Consider the following 20373-nt stretch of genomic DNA (forward strand, 5'->3'; position numbering starts at 1 on the left):
GCTGAAGGATACAGTATGATGATTTCAACTGCACTTTTAAATACAGGTGGGTCCTTGGTTATATTTATTCTATATATTTATAAAAGCCACTTCAGTCTTAGGCTGCATCAACAGAGGAATAGTATCAAGATCATGTGATATAATATTTATATTATATACTGCACTGGTGAATTATACTTCTAGTTCTGGTCACCATGATACAAAAATGATTCTAGAAAGAGTGCACAGAAGAGCAACAAAGATTATTAGGAGTCTGGAGCAGGGGTGGGTTCTATTTACCTTTACTGCCGGTTCGCAACGGGAGCATGTGCGTGCTTCTGTGCATACACAGAAGCTTCTGTGCATGCGCAAAAGCCCCTTGATGATGTTGGGGCAGGTGGCTGGAACTTCCCACCGGTTTTACTACCGGTTCTATAGAACCGGACAGAACCGGGAGCAACCCACCACTGGTCTGGAAGCTAAAACATATGATGAATGGTTGCAGGAACTAGCTATGTCTAGTCTAACAAAAAGAAGGTTTAGGGATGACATGATAGCAATCCTCCAAAATTTAAGAAGCTGTCACAAAGAAGAGGGAAAAGACAAGAAGTCACAGATGGGAACTCATCAAAGAAAGATCCAACCTAGAAGTAAGGAGAAATTTCCTGACACTGATTAATCCATGGAATGGTTTATCCTCAGAAGTGCTCCATCACTGGAAGTTTTTAAAAAAAGGACTGACAGCAATTTGTACAGTATAGGGTCTCCTGTTTGGGCAGATGGTTGGATTAGAAGACCTGCAAGGTCCCATCCAACTCTGTTATTCTGTTTTACATTCCCCCAGGCAAAAACCAATCAATACAGCTTAGTGTGTACTGAAGAGCTTTCCAATAAAGAGGCATCAGAGCCAATTTCTGGTTCTTTCACTCTAAGCTTTCTATCTTGGATTCCATTATTTTGACCATACAACTCTTAAGACACACTACTGTGCACCGACCCTTGAGAAGTTACAACAGCACTGAAAAAAGCAAGACACAACTGGTCTTCGTACTTACAACCATTGCAGAATCCCCAGGGTAACATGATCAAAATTTGGACCCTTGGCAAGTAGCCTCTATTTGCGACGGTTGCAGGATCATGGGATTGCTATTTGCGACCTTCCCAGCCAGCTTCCAACAAGCAAAGTCAGTGGGGATAACCGATTGCATGATTCACTTAACAACTATATGGTTGTAGAATTGCATGCGATTCGCTTCACCACCTTGCTTAGCAACAGAAATTCTTGTCCCGATAGTGGGCATAAATCGAGGACGACCTCAATTTAAGCTTCTATTTGCCAGGCTTTTCTGTCAAAGTGTTTCGATATTTGGAATCTGTCTGTGGAGAGGTGGCTCTCCAAGGGATGTGACCATTCAAGAGCATTGCCACGGTGGAGTTTCCAAGGCAAGTGCTCAGAAAGAGAGAACATGTATAACAAGATGGCTCTTCTGGGAGAGGTGAGCCCTTTGCCACCTTCTGAGATATGACGAAGAGCAAAACAAATACTAAACAAAAATTTGCTGAAGCATGAAAAAACCTTGTGAGTCCTAAAATAAACTTTGGCTTAAAAGGAACGTAAAGTGCTTTTTATAAAGCACCCAATATTCTATGTTTTTAACCTCCATCATATCCATTCTTGTGCTTCGGAGAAGCCCCATCCTGTCAGCTGAACCCAAAAGGAAAACATATGTAGGAAATATGGCAGCCAGCTATAACTGCCTACTTTAATTGTGTTTTTAAAACAAAGCGTTTGACTCCAGGGTTCTTAATAATAACTTACCATAGCTTATCATCATCATTTCTGGATTGTAAAGATCTGGATTATGTCTAACAAAGGCATTAGATACTTTGAGTGCTTAAAATTGGATGGAAAGGTAACTCCGTTTCTTTTTTATCTAATGGAAATTACCGGTAGTCCTCGATGTACGACCACAATGGAGCCCAAAATTTATGTTGGTTAAGTGAAACATTTGTTAAGTGAGTTTTGCTCCATTTTATGAGCAAACAACTCCACAGTTGTTAAATGAATCATTGCAGTTGATAGGTTAGTAACCTTTTTGTTAAATGAATCTAACTTCCCAATTGACTTTGCTTGTCAGAAGGTCACAAAAGGTGACCTTGGGACACAGCAATGGTCATAAACGTGAACCATTTGCAAAGCATCTGAATTTTGATCACGTGACCCTGGAGATGCTGCAAAGGTCGTAACTATGAAAAAGGACCATAAGTCACATTTTCCAGAGCCATTGTGATTTTGAATGGTCACTAAACAACCTGTTGTAAGTCAAGGACTACGTATATTATGAATGGATTTTTTTTCCCCCATTTCCTTTTCGTCAAAATTTCACTCCACAATCTACTTTTCCCATTATCTCCAGAACTTTACTTGATCCAGTTGCAGCGCAATTCTCTACTCATCATGGCACTTTCCACTCCTTCCTTCAGAAAATGCTTCAGAAAGACCTTTCCTAGTCTTTCCACTCTTTTAAGTTTAAACTTTTACATTTATTAGCACTGATGCTATGAATTGATGAATAGGTTAAAACTCCCTTTGATTCCTGAGAGGTTGCTTTAGTTCACTTGCCTTTTATTCGAAATACAAACCCATATATGTATGATCTGTCAGTCAGTCTGTTTATCTAGCTAGCATATATAGCTTCTGAACGTGTTCCCTGGTGTTAATGCTCATGAATAAGAATGAGAATTAAACCTTAAGTAGAACTTAGAAATAATAGTTCCCCAAGTAACTCTTCGGCTTGAATACATGTGAATTTATGTATGTGTATAGATAGATGGAACCTGGCCATCAGCAAATATTAAATTTCAGTGTTTTTTTAAAAAATGGGGCTTATTTTATTAATGGAGAAGCATTTCAGCAGGATTCCTGGGAACAAATCTTCCCATCTCCTAGTGATCCTGCTTCTAACGATCCTGCCATTGGCGGCAGAGGTGGGTTTCAGCAGGTTCTGACCAGTTCTGGAGAACTGGTAGCGGAAATTTTGAGTAGTTCAGAGAATCGGTAGTAAAAATTCTGACTGGCCCTGCCCTCATCTGTTCTCTTCCTCCCGAGTCCCAGCTGATCGGGAGGAAATGGGGATTTTCCCCTGGAGTGGGGTGGGAATGCAGATTTTACAGTATCCTTTTTCTGCCACGCCCACCAAGCCACATCACACCCACAGAACTGGTAGTAAAAAAATTTGAAACCCACCACTGATTGGTGGTAGAGAAGCACTGATCTCAGACTTTGGTCATTGGGCAAGGAAAACAGCTCCTTCTCTCTTTTCCCAATGTGCAGCCCAGTTTTTCACAGTTTTTTTTTTTCATTACTCAAGGCAGCAAGAATCCTTGCAGGGTCACAAAATGCAGTGGGAAAATGATTGAGGATTTATTTATTGTTGTTGTAATTGTTATTATTGCTTGCCTTTCTTCTTGCCCTGTTTATGCCGCTGCGTTTTTGTAAGAAGCCATGGGGTTCCAGATGAGTTCACAAGACATTGGTAAGGGAGAGAGGGGGATTTGCATTTTTTATGCATACAAGCAGCTCCTGCCATGGAGCTTGATGAAGTCCTTAGGGCTGAAAAGGTTTCCCACTTATGTCTTAAGAAAAGGCCCGGTAAGAGTTTTCAAAAGAGAGTCTTGGAATATCAGTGCATTGCTACTCAGCAAGCAGCTGGTTTTCCCCCCATTCTTGGCATGGCAGTTGTCTTGGCTCTTATCCTTAGCAGATGGGTAAGATTTGAAAGATGGAAGATTATTGGTTTTCAAGTCAAGGGCCAAATGTTGCATAGTGAAAGGAAAGTAAATTATAATTCACTTCTGGGGAGGAAAGCTTCACAAAATTATAGCCATCTCTTTGAGAGTAGAAAAATGCCTGCCCTTTCAGAGTTTGATAGACTAGGTGATAGCATTCTTCTCGCCTCTTGTGAAATGCTTTATAATCCCATATTGGAGCCCTTTTAATGGGCTTGAAAGCAATTGCTTCGCAATTTATGACTCACCGAAAACAGTCGGAATCTTTAGTGTGGTGTTGGGAGAGAATCACATATTTCATAACCAGCTGGCAAAAAAAGGGGGGGATTGTCACCAACTGTGGCTGCTCATTGAACTGAACGATAATACTTTCTCACAACTGAGGACACAGTAGAGCGGAGTGATTGTCTATTTCCCAAAGCCCACTGGCAAACATCTTTTTTCAGTCGTACAATCAAGGGAGCCTTCTTAATCTACTGATGGCAGCCTTGTGTCATGTTCCTTTCAGCATTCTCACTGGCCAAAATCCTACCTCTAAGAAGTAGAAGTAGAAAAAGGGCTATGTAGCAAATTTCAAAAACCGCTACAGGAATATATGCAACCAAATAAAAACTGAATGCACCAATTACCACACCAAGCAAGAAGAAGATCTTCTGCACACAAATTCTAATCGTGCTTTTTATAATTGTGTGAACAACAAACTTAAAGACTCGAGATCCATCTCACCACTAAAAGAATCTAACGGCAAAGAATATAATGATGAAACAGTTAAAGCAAACCTCTTTAACACATTCTTTGATTCAGTCTTTGTTAACAGAAATGGCTCATACCCAACTTTCCCCAATCGTACCAACAATGAGTACAACGACCTAACACATATAGACTTCACAGAAAATAATGTTGAAAAGGCCCTTCGCAAACTGAAACCATCCCTATCTATTGGACCTGATGGACGATGTGCATACTTCTTAAAAAAACTTCCCACTAATATAGCAGAACCCCTAAGCATAATCTTTGAAAAAGCTTTCACGACCAATTCCCTTCGCAAACTTTGGTCACTAGCCACGGTCATCCCTGTCTTCAAAAAAGGAGACCCCAGCCTACTTGAAAATTGCAGACCAATCTCTCTATGCTGCATCACCTGCAAAGTAATTGAATCTATCGTCAACCAATCCATTACCTTCCACCTAGAAACAAACAACCTACTCTCTAATAAACAATTTGGTTTATCATGTAACTTACAACTTCTTCACTGCAAAAACATATGGACTACAAATCTTGATAAGGGCAAAGCAATAGATGCAATCTACATAGACTTCTGTAAAGCTTTTGATTCAGTAGTACATGATAAACTTCTCCTAAAATTAAAATCCTATGGCATTTCACGACACCTCCACAATTGGATAATAGTTTTCCTGACAAACAGACAACAAGTGGTCAAAATTGGCAAAGCTCTATCAAATCCTATTCCTGTCAAAAGTGGCATTCCCCAAGGCAGCATTCTTGGACCAGCACTCTTCATATTATACATTAATGATCTCTATGACCATATTGCAAATAATTGTGTTCTTTTTGCTGACGATATCAAACTATTTAACACCACCAACAATACAACTACCCTTCAAAAAGACCTTGACTTTGTATCTGAATGGTCTAAAACTTGGCAACTCCAAATCTCAACCAGCAAATGCACAGTCTTATATATTGGAAAAAAGAACCTAAACACTAAGTACAAGCTGACCTCCACCCTGTTAAAGACCTTGGAGTTTTCATATCAAATGATCTAAGTGCCAAAGCCCACTGCAACTACATCACAAAAAAGGCTTTAAGAGTTGTAAACCTAATCTTGCATAGTTTCTTCTCCAAAAACACTACACTACTAACCAGAGCATATAAAACATTTGCTAGACCAATTCTTGAATACAGCCCGACTGTCTGGAACCCATACCACATTTCTGACACCAATACAATTGAATGTGTCCAGAAATATTTTACAAGAAGAGTTCTCCACTCCTCTGAATACAACATAACACCTTATGCCACCAGACTTGAAATCCTGGGTCTAGAAAATTTAGAACTACGCCGCCTTCGACATGACCTGAGTTTAACTCATCGAATCATCTATTACAATGTCCTTCCTGTCGAAGACTACTTCAGCTTCAATTGTAACAATACAAGAGCAAGCAATAGATTTAAGCTTAATGTTAACCGCTCCAATCTTGATTGCAGAAAATATGACTTCAGTAACAGAGTTGTTAATGCTTGGAATAAACTACCTGACTCTGTGGTCTCTTCCCAAAATCCCCAAAACTTCAACCAAAAACTGTCTACTATTGACCTCACCCCATTTCTAAGAGTTCTGTAAGGGACGTGCATAAGAGCACAAGCGTACTTACCATTCCTGTCCTATTGTTTCATTTCGTTATATCCAATTAATATAGTTATTACATACTCATACTTATATATATGCTTATATATTGTATAGTTATTACATGCTTATGCTTATATATACTGTGTGACAAAAATAAATAAATAAATAAATAAATAAATAAATAAATAAATAAATAAATAGTTCCTTCGACTAGAGCTGTGGATTCATTTTTCCTACTAAATCTGAGGTGATTGTAGAAGTCAATATCGGCAAATATTTTTGCCTTTCTGGAGAAGCTAGGGAGACGTGCCTGTTCTGGTATTCTGATTTTTCTCCATCTCGATGTCCTTGTATGGTTCTTTCTTTGGATTGCGGTTGGCAATAATTCAGAATAAAAAAAAAACTGTGTTTGGTTATGTCTTTTCAATAACTTACAGTTGATTCCTTCCCTTCCAGCTGGCAGTGAAGCTAGCTAAAGATCTGTTTTGCAATTCTTAAGCCTTGTTTCCTTTTTTTATCTAATGGAATTATTGGAGGAATGTACTTTAAAGAAACTCTCTTTTTCTGTTTTTTTTCTTTCCCCACTGCACCCACCTCAAACAATAGCACAGCCTGTTTTTGAATATTTTATGACTTAATAGAATGCCATGTTTCAGTAGACTTGAATCAATAGCACTTTATGCTAGTTATCCCTCTTTCTACCTTAGCTCTCCAGAGGATTGCAACTCTATCTCTTATTCTTTTCGGATAGTAAGGCTAGAAAATTACAGAGCTGGGCCTTCACCATATTGGCATATTGCCATATTGGCATTGATATTTTCTTCCATGTGTGCTGATCAACTCACAGAGTGATAGCTTTTCATCACCTAGTCAAACATCTCAATCTCCAGAAAGCTTTTTATTTACTCCCTTTAATGGCATCATCATCATCATCATCATCATCATCATCATCATCATCATTATTATTTAAATTATAGCTTTTTAGCATGTAAATGAGGAAGGACCGTTGTTTTTCTCTCAGCCAGCTGAAAGCTGAATCAGGACTATCTCAATCCAGGATCCTGGTGCCGCTTTCTGAGATCCCCAAATAACCTCTACCTACCATATAATCTGTCCATTTGTCATTTTGACTGCAGGTAATAAAAAAAAAACTTGAACATCATTCATTGTGCATTAAATTATGATAGGATCATTTAAACGATAAGATACTTAGTTGTGAGTTGTACATTGCTTGCTATTTGTATTCAACACACCAAATGCTATTTACTCTGCCTAGAATAGTGGTATGTTTGCTGAGAAACAAAAATAGAAGCTAATCATAGAATGATTAGCAAATAAACGCTACCGGTTCGTTTTACCTTTGTGCCGGTTACCCTAAAGTGGGAAGTCTTATTAGCAATGGAAATAGGGTAACAGTGCTTTTAAATAGAAAGCCGTGTTTATTTTTACATTGTACTGAGTCTGATACTTATTCATTTGTCTCCATCCAAGTGAATTATATGCACATATAAATGATATATACAAATGTTCATTCTTCCCTCTTGACAATTTCTCCTCTTTTTTTCCTCTGTAACTATTGAAGCCCGGCTTAATGGATTTCTAGATTCTTGCAATTCCGCTATTGATCAGATCTGCTGAGCAAGGAATTACATTCAAGGTGTGAATAATCTTTTTCTGGGCAAGAATCAAGTGTGCAGTTTCACGCAGGGGATCATAAAGGGGGTCTTTATTACACCTTCAGCTGTACTTATCATTTATCCAGAGAGAGGTTCAAGAAAGATACAAAGAAATGCAGCCTTACCACTGTTGTTGTTCATTACTTAAAGCTATAAACATGCAAGCACATGCAAGGGGTCAAGGAAGGGAAGGATACTCTAAGATATCAAAACATTGTAATTCCATTACAATACAGGCCCTGCTCCTTTTTGTGCATGGGCCATGTACATAAAAGGAATGTGGCTAGCATTTTCATGGGTCAACTCTACTTTTGTCATTTTTATGAAAAGTATCAATCCCACAGATGCATAAAATGCACCATGCTTCATTCTGTGCATAGCGCCTCAATTCTCACTTCTTTATTGCTTCTTCTTAGAAATATTTTTAAGGCATTTTTCTGCATGCTGCATAAGCGGTAATCTTCCAGGACAAACCCTTCTGTCCCTGTGGTTGCTTTGAGTGGGTTTTATCTATTCTGTCTTACATTCACATCCCCTCGTATCTTTGTACAAATAGATGGGGTAGGAGAGATGTCAATGTAGACACAATTGTGTTCATGAATTATGAATGAGATACAAATGAATACTGTGCACTATATGTAATGCCTGCTTTGTAGCACCGAAATAGGATGGTCACATCTATACCTAATTATCTCCTTCTACCAACTATAGTGGCATATGGGAAATGATTACATTTTGCTAATACGGTAGCAGAAGAATGAAAGGATATGTTAAGTAGGTGTCAATGAGGTGCATATATTTCCTAGTTAGTGGAATAGAAAGAAACAACAGCATGTTGTCTTCACTGTAAAGATAATCTCTGGATTAGAAATCCTAATTTTGCATGCTTTGGAATGGCTTTAGCTGTACCTGTAGCATACAGGCTGAAATATACCAGAAATGTATTTATCATTAGCAGAAAATGTTGTATATAGCATAGGAAATGATGACGTAAAATGTAGTGTGTACTTTCTCTATTTTCAAATTTACTAAAAAGTGTCATCATCATCATCATCATCATCATAATAATAATAATAATAATAATAATAATAATAATAATAATAATAATAATAATAATAATAATAATAATAATTTAATTTTTATACCGCCCTTCTCCCGAAGGACTCAGGGCGGTGCACAGCCAGATAAAATCAACAATCCATGGATATAGTACAAATAAAAACAATGCTAAAAAACTTATTAAATTTGGCCCCTAAATTAAAATACATAAACCATAAAACCCCATTTAAAATTACAAATACAAATACTAATTCTATGCCAGTCCTGCGCGGAAGAATAAATACGTCTTCAGCTCGCGGCGAAAGGTCCGGAGATCAGGAAGTTGACGAAGTCCTGGAGGAAGCTCGTTCCAGAGGGTAGGGTCTCCCATAGAGAAGAACCTCCCAACCCTTACCCTCCATTGCACTTGGTAAATGTATCTTGCATTTTATCAAGTTTCTCCACTCTCCACAGACCTCTCAGAAACTGGATGCCAAGTATGTTTTACTGCCAGGGATGCACATTTGTGCTTGGTCCTAGCCCTTGTTTATACACAATGTTCATAAAGTTGCTTTGAGTTGTACATTCTTACTGCAGTTGTTTACTATATGTTTATTGTGGTTGGTTGCACAGTCAGCCTGATGTGTAGACTGAATTTGGCATTTTTATCCACCTACCCAAGGACCCGGAATGGGCAGGTGGTACTGTTTAATGATGTTAAAAGCATTGTTTCAGGATGTAAGCTGTTCCAAGTAAAGCTAAATAAAACACTAAGGTATTTTTTATGTGTAGCTATGCAAGAAGTAATTGGAGCACTGTCAACTATTCATCTGTGCTAGGGTATGTGATGATGTGCTTAATATTTTAATGACTTTTAGGACTTTCTTTCGATTCAAGAGTCATGGTGGCAGCAAAGTGGTTAGAATGCAGTATTGTGGGCTAACTCCCCCCACTGCTATGAGTTCAATGCTGACCAGCTCAAGGTTGACTCAGCTTTCCACCTTCCCAAAGTTGGTAAAATGAGGACTTTTTATTTGTCGGGTGCAATATGCTAACTCTGTAAATTGCTTAGACAGGGCTGTAAAGCATTATGGAGTGGTATATAAGTCTAAGTGCTATTTTTCTATTTCTATTTAAGCCTCTTTTGTCTGCTACATTGCATTGTCCATCTTAAACATTCATTGTCTGATGAGAAGAAATTATGCTAAAGATGTGAACTAAGTTAACTTGCCCAGAGTATCTTTTCTCTTTTTCTCCTTCCTTATGGAAGACTGCAGTGAGATTCTTTTGTCTGATGCCATAATAAATTTAACCAAGCGCGTATCCTTTACATCTAGGTCAGTCAGAGGGACAATCCAGCACTTGAACCTATTATCCATGGGCTGAAGGGGGTCGTACATCATGGTAAGTAGTTTCTTAAAGTTCACTTGTGCTAAGAAGAGTAGAAGACCCACATTGGATCACCTTTTCAAAAGACAACCTGAGTTGTATATGTCTCCTGTAATTATATTTGAGGGTTTTGAAGCTGTTATTCAGATGCTATAAATCTCAGTCACATTTATTAGCTGAAATAGCTTTGGACTAATATTAAAAGGGGTCCTTTCTTAGCTTTCATTTGGAATATTTCATTTAAGACATTTCTTTTTGCAAAGAAAGCCAGATAAGCATATTATGGTTTCTTATATTTTGTGCTTTCAGATAATATTCAGTTTGCTGAACATTGATCTTGTGAAAATAATTGAAAAAAAAGTGCTTAATTTTTCTATTTCTTTATGAAGTATTTGTCTTTACAATTTTATAGAGATGATGGTGGATCTTTAATTTTCACAGATCTCAGGATAAAATTTAGGAGACTTATCTTTCCTTCATTGGCATAAATATAACCAGTTCTCTTAGTCTAATGCATATAATCCAAAGGATGAATTGGAATAAGTAATGAAATAAATACAGCATATCACAAATTCCTATTTTTTTTTTAAAAAAAAAGAAATGTCCTGAAAGTCTTATTACCAGTAATTCATAATTTGCGATTATAGCAAAGCTGTGTCAAAATCAGCTTTGTCAGATTTTTAATATAATGATTTGCAAAGTATTAATCATTCCATTACCATTGGCAAGAAAAGACTGAGCGATTGTAATGAATCTCAGTTCCATCTAAACACTATTTTCACTCCTTGTCAAGGAGATTGTTTTTAGACATTTAGAGAGATGCAGAGCTTAACAATATTTTTTTTCCTTCTTGACTGGAAACCTAAAACCAGTTTTTAGTGGTAGATTAAAATAAATAGGTTTCCAGATTAATTGCTTTCCTTTCAAAACCTTTTAATGTCACAACTTGGAATGTTGTAAATCTACTGGCAATTAAAATTTGGAGTTAAATGTTAATGTAACACCAAGTTCTTCATTTATGGAATTTCCCATAGGTTTGTTGCTATTTATACATATCAATCTTAAGTTTCAAAGTAAAAACTAGACACTGAGCTAACCACTATGATATTTTCTTCAGAAATAGATATCATTATCTGGTGCCTGCTGGGCAGCAGAAGAATCTGTTAGAAAAAGTGAAAAGAGCAGCTTTGGTGATTCTATGATTTGATGAAGAAATTGTATCTACTGTTTATGTGACCTGGAATATTTTAGTTGTGTCATCTTGTCTGTTTTGTGCTTATACGCTCAGTTTACTCCTAGATTACTAAAACGATCCCATTCCACTTCCATTTGCTGCTGGAATATCTATTGGTGCCTAATCAAACCTGTATTTTGCAAATCTACCTCATTGTCTTAAGAAAAAATTCCTAGAACATAGTAATGTATCGTTGTATGCCTTTCTCTCCTTGTGACATTTTTTATTTATAATTTCTGAACTCTCCGCACATATATCAGTCTGACTGGGAAAGGAATACTGGTAGTCCTCATTTAATGACTGCCTTGTTTAGCAATTATTTGCAGTTATTTATAATTTCTGAATCCCAGAACTCTCTGCACATATATCAGTCTGACTGGGAAAGGGATACTGGTAGTCCTCATTTAATGACTGTCTTGTTTAGCAACTATTTGCAGTTATGATGATGATGAAGAATTAACTTTGCAACCAGTCCTTCCACCTATGATATTCACAGGTCTGTAAAGCAAAGGAAAGGTGAAGTATAATCATAAAATCATGAAGTTTCACTTAGCGATCATTTCACTTAGCCAATTGCCAGTCCCAATTATGATAACTGAATGAGGTGTGTGTGTGTGTATGTATACACACACACACACACACACACACACACACACATATATATATATAGGTCTTTGGTTATTCAGGTTTTCTCCCGTGTAAAATTGGAAGTGTCTTGGCAACGTTTCGACAAAGTCTCATTCGTCATCTTCAGGCTTCAGCTTCGTGCTTCTGGGAGCAAATGAGACTTCGTCGAATGAGACTTCGTCGAATGAGACTTCATCGAATGAGACTTCGTCGAAACGTCGCCAAGACATTCCAATTTTACGCAGGAGAAAACCCGAATAACCAAAGACCTACATACAAACACCCGCGAAAACCTCAGAAAACAAATACACACACACACACACACACACACACACATACACACCATAGATAGATAGATAGATAGATAGATAGATAGATAGATAGATAGATAGATAGATAGATAGATAGATAGAATAAATGAATGAATTTTTTATTGGCCAACTGTGATTGGACATACAAGGAATTTGTCTTGATGTGTGTGTGTGTGTGTGTTTGTATTTTCCTCTCCACAGCAGAGAAAATGAATTCATCAGCTTTTTAAAAAAGTATCTTTTCAAATAAAAATTTGAAAATAAGACTACAAAGACGTCAGTTAAATGTGAGGGTGGTAAAGAGAGAAAATCTAATAAAAAGGTCAAGCTCTATTCATGTTTAATTAAGAAAAAGAAATATATTCTTTAATTTGGCTGGTTGCAGAATTCAATAGTCATTGTGTCTGGAAATTATAAGAATTGAAGTCCATTCTGTTTGGAAGGGAAGATTGATTCTAAGCACATGGCCAAAGAATTGGCTGATAGTTTTCTTTATTTTCCTTTTAGATTCAAATAGTTCAGAATGATATATAATGCCCTTTTTTCGAATAAATCAGATTATTTGTTTCTACACTTGCTTGATTCATGATTCTTTCTTGAATACCTCAATATTTATATAGTAGCTTAGGAAGTTATAGCTTTAGTTTGGCAAAATTCTGTCTATTAGGTGTAAGCTAATAAAGGATAGGACTTGATTGGATTTCACTATCTAGTCTCTGGGATTGTGCCTGACGTATATATTCTCATACCATTTCATTTGTCCTCTGGAAAAACTCTAAAGATCTGTATAGTTCCAACCCTCCTATCCTTCAAGAAGTGTTGAAGACCAGACTATTTTCAAAAACTACTGGTCCAACATGGTGTATGAGCTCGTATACTGAGTTTGAGTTCCTTGCTTTTAATTGTTGTGGTTTTTCCCCTTTGGCAGGGTCATTTTTATTGTTTTCTTAATAGGTTTATAATAGATAATAGAAAACTGGTTTTTAAATCCAGTATATCTGGTGGGAATATTTGAAAGGTTCTTTCATAGTTACCCTAGTAGTTGGGATTTCTTCTCTTCTCTTTACTGCCAGAACAATCTCAGCCAGAGAACTGCACAAAATGTGCCACTTTATAAAAAGAGCCAATTTGATCAAGTGGTTAAGACATCAGGCTAGAAACCAGAAGACTGTGAGTTCTGGTTCATCTTTAGGCATGAAAGTCAGCTGGGTAATTGTAAGTCAGTCACTCTCTCAGCACAACTCACCTCACAAGCTTGTTTTTGTTGTGGGGAAAATAGGAGAGAATATTTCTTAGATTCTCAGCCTTGAATTATTTATTAAAAAAAAATAATAAAGGTGGGATTTTAAAAAAATCTAAAAAAAATGTATGTATCACTACAAGATGGCAGTCTTGCGACCATCTCATTTTTTGTCAAAGTTCTCTCACTTTGCTGTGCCCTTTTAGATAATAAGGAAGATTGATAATGTTAGAATCACATTCCGCAGGAGTGAAAGCTATTTTAGCCGGAGATTTCGTCAGGGACTTGAATTACAGACTAATTTGATGGAACATAAATAATTGTGTCCTTCACACTGTCACCAGCTTAATGATGATAGAGATATGTCAACATAAAAAGATCAATGCAGAATTAACTGCCACTGAAAAAGTTTCTTTTTCTCTTCTCTAGGGATCCATTTCCTAGAATTCCAATGTTGCATTAAGTTTAATTTTCCAAGAATTAGACTAGGAGCTTATGTGAACAAAAACAGACAATATGAGAAACATTAGAACTGAAGCAGAAAGTAATGCTTAAAAGTTTTTTTCCCCCTGACTTTTCCTATCTTAGGCAGGTGTTTGCAATTGCAAGCCATTTATCCATGTGTAATTACTATGGCCACAGATTTTGGAATTTCTTGTACTGTATGGCATTCCTTCACATTTATCATGCTTGCTTCTCATGTGTTATGGATTGTACATTCTGTGTCTGCTTCACTTATATTATTAATGTGTGCTTCTTTGAATGTCTCAAATTGTTAAAAGCAAATTAGAAACATATGATGAAGCACAAAATGGACGGAGGGGGGAAGATCTCCAATGTAAAACATTGATGTGTTTTCAGACTTTCCCATGGCATTACTGTGTTGAACAGATAGCAATACTCACAGTTTGATAAGTATGAACCAGCTTTGAGTATTCCCTGGTGTACAAAATGGACTTTCAGGGCCCTCACTGTCATCCAGTCTTGTGACTCCCAGCATGGATTTAAAGAGAAATTTAAAGAGTTGGGAGTGTTAAGGTGTTTTTAAGAGGGAGAATGCTACATACACCCCCAAAGTGTCAAATCCTAGCCTCACACATTTTTGGAATTAGATTCTAGCAGAAGTTTTGAATTCTTCCAGGAATTTGATACTGGTTCATGTCAACAACAGAATAACAAGCTTTCAAAACGCTTTTGCATAAAAGAGATACATTTAAAATACAGTAAAGGTAAAGGTTCCCCCCACACATATGTGCTAGTCGTTCCCGACTCTAGGGGGCGATGCTCATCTCTGTTTCAAAGCTGAAGAGCCAGCACTGTCTGAAGATGTCTCCATGGTTATGTGGCTGTCATGACTAAATACCAAAGGTGCACGGAACACTGTTATCTTCCCACCAAAGGTGGTCCCTATTTTTCTACTTGCATTTTTTATGTGCTTTCGAACTGCTAGGTTGGCAGAAGCTGGGACAAGTAACAGAAGCTCACCCTGTTATGCGGCACTAGGAATTCGAACCGCTGAACTGCCGACCTTTCGATCAACAAGTGTCTTAGCCACTGAGCCACCACATCCCTTTTAAAATACAATAGATATAAATAGAATAGAATTTTACTGCATATGCCTAATAATCTCTCTTCAGATCAAACCTTGGAAGTTACACGTACATGAAGATATCCTGCAAATGCATCATCTTTGACTGATAGTTCTTTAGACCTGCTTAAATTCCTCCCACCACCTCCCAATCCTGGATTAATGACAGAAACAGAAAGAGGTAGCCAAGCATTACTTGCCAGTATTTTCAGCCCTCGAACTCCAGAGTTGGAGACAAAGAGCTTATATGATCCAAATACACAGTTGGCTAGATAAATATGCACAGTTACATGATAAAAAGCAGAAGAAAAGGAGGGTCTAGTAGTCACTTGAAAATCCCATTTGAAGGCAAGGTGTTGAAAGAAGAAAATGTATTGATGATAGCTAGAATAACTTTTCCTCTCTTTTAGCTTTCAAACCATTTGGACTTTTAAGTGGATAGGCTTAGTGATATTGCTGCAAGACCAATATATAAACACTATTGTAAAATTATAACTTCACTATTTGAAATGTAATTACAAAAAAGATTTTGATATAGCTTTGAGGGACAAGTAGGAAAATATGATAATTGGCATATTTATATTCATAATAGAAGCAGTAATAAATTCTGCTAGCTTTATATTTGCAGAAAACCGAATTGCTTGCTCAAAACATCAAGGAAGGTGCCACTAGTAGTATATTGCTGTCCATTGTATGCCTGCTTTGAATGTCAACTGAGTTTAGTAAATCATATTTCCAAATTCTTGTTCTGATAGTGGCATTATTTCAGTGTCCTTTAGCTAAATGGATGGTCCTTGGTTTATGACTGGTCACTTAGCACAGTTCGGATGGACCTACCTGGGGGATATTTATGATGGATTTAAAGTTTTGACCATTTGTCTCTCCCCTTCACATGACTGCACTTCCAGCAGTCAGTAGCCACGCCACATTTATGGCTGTTTACAGCATCCCACAGTCACATGACTATATTTTATGAATGCTTTGCCAAAAACCAACATTTCTGATTTTTAGCTAAATCGTACCGATAGCAAACCATTGGTTTGCTTAATAACCAAGGTGTTCACATAACGATCACCAAAAAAGATCATAAAATCAGATAGTCCCATTGCAGATAGTCCCATTGCAGTTGTAACTTTAGGATTATCTGTATTTTACAAAACCCTAATATCCAGCGTAGCTAGGAAGAGAACCTGCAACCTGGAATAACCATTGCCAATCCCTTCCAATGGCAGTGTATTGGTCTGTGTTAAGAACAGATTTGAAAACGTTTATTAAACTCCAGTGAAATTAGAAATGTACAATTTTTAACGTAGCTATTTGACTTCAGCAGCAAAAGAAGAGAGAATTAAAAGTTCTCTGCTGTTTGGAAAGCCATAAGTTTTGCGAGCTTACTGCAAACTTAATGCATCAGTGCAATTATTTAATTTGATTTATAGCTCACCTCATCCAATTTACAAGCTGCCTGGAATGGGTAAAAAATTGTTCATTTTAAAATAGCCAGTTAACCTTGATCAAATCCCATTTTACAAGATCTATCTCTGTTAAGTCCCAGTTTTTATATAACTTCTAGAGGTCACCCAAGCTTGAGCTGTTGCATGTCCTGAGGTTAGAAGGACACCGATCCAGAATTGATTGGAGTCATGCTGAGATCATGTAACTTGGAAAGGGGAAAGCCTTAGAAGTCTGGCGCCAGATCACTTAATAGTTTATAACTCATTATTATCACATTAATGGAACTCAGGAAAGAAATAGTCCAGATTCTGGACCATTAAGGTAATGTTTTTAACTAATCAACCAACTTAAGAGTGAGCGTAGCTTAGAGTGAGATTTTTTAATGTACGGCATTTCTCTTTTGCTATTCAAGCTTTAAAAAACAAGGACCGGTTTTCATCAGACTTCACACATTTCTAATTTCATATTAATTAAACTTCACGAGAACTTGAAAGAAAAATAGAAAGTGGATACTACCATTTTTTTTTCAGTCTTTCAAATGCCCACCAAGAAGCCAAGCAGCCTTACTTTCAGGACAAGATTTAGCACAATAACTTGATCCATTTAGACTGAAGTTATTGCCTTAATTTTATGGTCATTTTTTTAAAAAATGGTTAATGGAACTTCAGTAATGCTTATTAATTTTCTGTTAGAAACCTTAATGGAGGCACTTCAAAATAATGCAAGCTTCAGTAGTTTTTGAAAATACCCAGAGTTCTGGTAATTAGGAAAAATAAATGGAGTGCACAAATTCTTGGTGGTTATACATTGATTTTGTCTGGGATCTTAATCTGTAAGCATTCCATACTTTGGTGGGGGGAACAGTATCTGCAACTATAATCAACCAATTCACATAATCTTAATTTTTCATTATTACGTTACCACAGCTGGAGAAACCTCGAGCTACCAATTACAGTTGCAATCTGAACACAGTTCCTAGGGAATGGATTTTATCGGTCAAAATGTACTGTGTTTTATTATTAGAACTCTAAACCTTTACTAAAGAACAATTTTTATTGAATTCAGTGAAATATTCTTCTTTTAAATCTTATTTTGGGATTGAATTCTAGCAGAAGCAGACAACCTGAAGTGGTGTGGGATGAAAAAGTAAAAGCAAAAGTTGTCAAGAGGACTGACATAACATGACAAGAGAGAAGTAAGCTAAAAATGGTATAGTAGGAAAGAGGAGAGCTAGTCAGCAAATGGTTGTGCTACCCAGTGCAAAAAGATGATGAGCCAGAATTTAAAATAATCTCCCTACTGTAGAGAAAAATGTATACAGAAAGAATATTATAAACTAAAACAAAAATCAGACTGAATGCTCAGCCTATCCATTTACGATTGTTAGCTCCAGATGAAAGCAATTTTGAAGGCTCCTCGGTATAAATGTGTATATGTACTCACACACAAACATCTCTGTGTCTCCATACACACAGAGCTGTACACACATGCATCTCTCTGTGTATACAGACATACACATACAGATGTACATACATTCATGTCTCTTTCTTTCTGTATACACACATAACACCTGTGCATAAATGCATCTCTCTCTCTCTCCCTCTCCCTCTCTCTCTCTCTTTCTCTCTCTCTCCACATACACACACATGCCTGCCTGAAGTTATTCCACAAACAGACAGCAAACAAGAAAAATATGTTGAATTAATACCTAATAATTAAAATGAATGTGTATATTTATGATATCATTTTCTATGGCTGCCTAACTCACACCTGCATCTTTTCTGTCTCTCCTTCACAAACAATTCTGGCACACAGAAATATGCAAGTGCACACTCACACATATTTTCCTTCTTGACGAGTCAGCAGAAAACAAAATAGGAATTGAGTAATAATGGATGAAGAAGAAAGAAAGAAAAAGGGGGGGAGAGAGAAAGGGGGGGGCAGGCCCTTGTTAAATTTGAAACAAAAACAAAAAGAGTTAAATTCACCAGACAAATAACCCCTTTGGAGCTATAAGTAATTTTCAGGTTGTTCTTCAAAAGCAAAAAATTGTGTTAAACATCGTCTGCAGCTATTTTACATCTTCTCCCATTCTTATCTGCGAATGTTAAGAACCACCCTCATCTCCCAATTCACAGATAATTATTTCAAGGAAAAATACTCTTCATGTAATTAAGTGTAGTATTTAGCATCACTGTGTAGTGTCAGTTAATTATTTATTTAGCATATTTATAAGGCTGCCAGACTCCAGGTGACTCTGGAGGGCCATGTATGAGAATAAAAATAGAAAAGGAAATGAGACAATCAGCAAAAGGTGATTGTGAACCCAGAAGGAAAATAATCAGAGCTGTGACGGCACAGTGGTTAGAATGCAGTATTGCAGGCTAATTCTGCTGACTGTTAGCAGGTCAATCCTAACGGGCTCAAGGTTGACTCAGCCTTCCATCCTTCCGAGGTCAGTAAAATGAGGACCCAGATTGTTGGGGGCAACATGCTGACTCTTTAAACTGCTTAGAGAGGGCTGTAAAGCACTGTGACGCGGTATATAAGTGTTATTGCTATTGCTATCAAAGGCCAAGTACAAATGATGCACACCAGAGGAGCCACAGGGCTCCAAGATGTGAAAAGGGGATCCCCTGTCCCACCTTGCCATCCTACTCCCTAACCTCGTCACTGCTGCAGACACAGTTGTTGAGTGGATGAATGTACATCTCAGAATCCAGAGTTCTTCCCATCACCACTGTGTGGCCTGGACTATCACACTTCCAAAAATGTGAACACACAGTTGCATGTTTAAGTCAAGTTAAGTTTCTGCATCTTTATATCTCTCCTAATCCAAGGGTGGTGGGGAAACAACACAAAACAAAAAAAGGAACTTTTTAATTGTGTGCACTGCTTGTTTCTCTTATGCCAAACTACCTGATCTACTTTTTACACTTGAAGAAGATTAATAGCAGCTTGGTGTGGTAGAAGAATTTCTGCTGAGCCATTTTCTGGCCATTTTTCTGGCCAGTTCAAGATATTAACATAATAATATGTTAATAGAGACCTTGGAGGTCTTCTAGTCCAATCCCCTGCCCAGGCAGGAAACTCTATACCATTTCAGACAAATGGCTATCCAGCATTTTCTTAAAAAATTCCAGTGTTGGAGCATTCACAACTTCTGCAGGCAAGTCATTCCACTTACTGATTGTTCTAACTGTCAGGAAATTTCTCCTTAGTTCTAAGTTGCTTCTCTCCTTCATTAGTTTCCACCCATTGCTTCTTGTTCTACCCTCAGGTGCTTTGGAGAATAGTTTGACTCCCTCTTCTTTGTGGCAACCCCTGAGATATTGGAACACTGCTATCATGTCTCCCCTAGTCCTACTTTTCATTAAACTAGACATACCCAGTTCCTGCAACCGTTCTTCATATGTTTTAGCCTAATCATCTTTGTTGCTCTTCTCTGACTTTTTCTAGAGTCTCAACACCTTTTTTACATCGTGGTGACCAAAACTGAATGCAATATTCCAAGTGTGGCCTTACCAAGGCATTATAAAGTGGTATTAACACTTCACGTGATCTTGATTCTATCCCTCTGTTTATGCAGCCCAGAACTGTGTTGGCTTTTTTGGCAGCTGCTCCACACTGCTGGCTCATATCTAAATGGTTGTCCACTAGGACTCCAAGATCCCTCTCA

General features: G+C 37.3%; 1 protein-coding gene across 4 annotated transcripts in view; it reads left to right on the forward strand.

Annotated features, from left to right (window-relative positions):
- The window catches only part of PTPRG (protein tyrosine phosphatase receptor type G), a 783870-nt gene that overhangs the window by 592680 nt on the left and 170817 nt on the right, over positions 1-20373 (forward strand). For all 4 annotated transcript variants that reach the window (XM_058166065.1, XM_058166066.1, XM_058166067.1 and 1 more), the window contains one exon: positions 10191-10257. In XM_058166065.1, coding sequence (XP_058022048.1) covers positions 10191-10257 — 67 coding nt within the window. The remainder of the gene's footprint in view (positions 1-10190; positions 10258-20373) is intronic.

Source organism: Ahaetulla prasina, chromosome 2 (genome assembly GCF_028640845.1).
Source record: "Ahaetulla prasina isolate Xishuangbanna chromosome 2, ASM2864084v1, whole genome shotgun sequence".
Classification (NCBI taxonomy): Eukaryota; Metazoa; Chordata; class Lepidosauria; order Squamata; family Colubridae; genus Ahaetulla; species Ahaetulla prasina.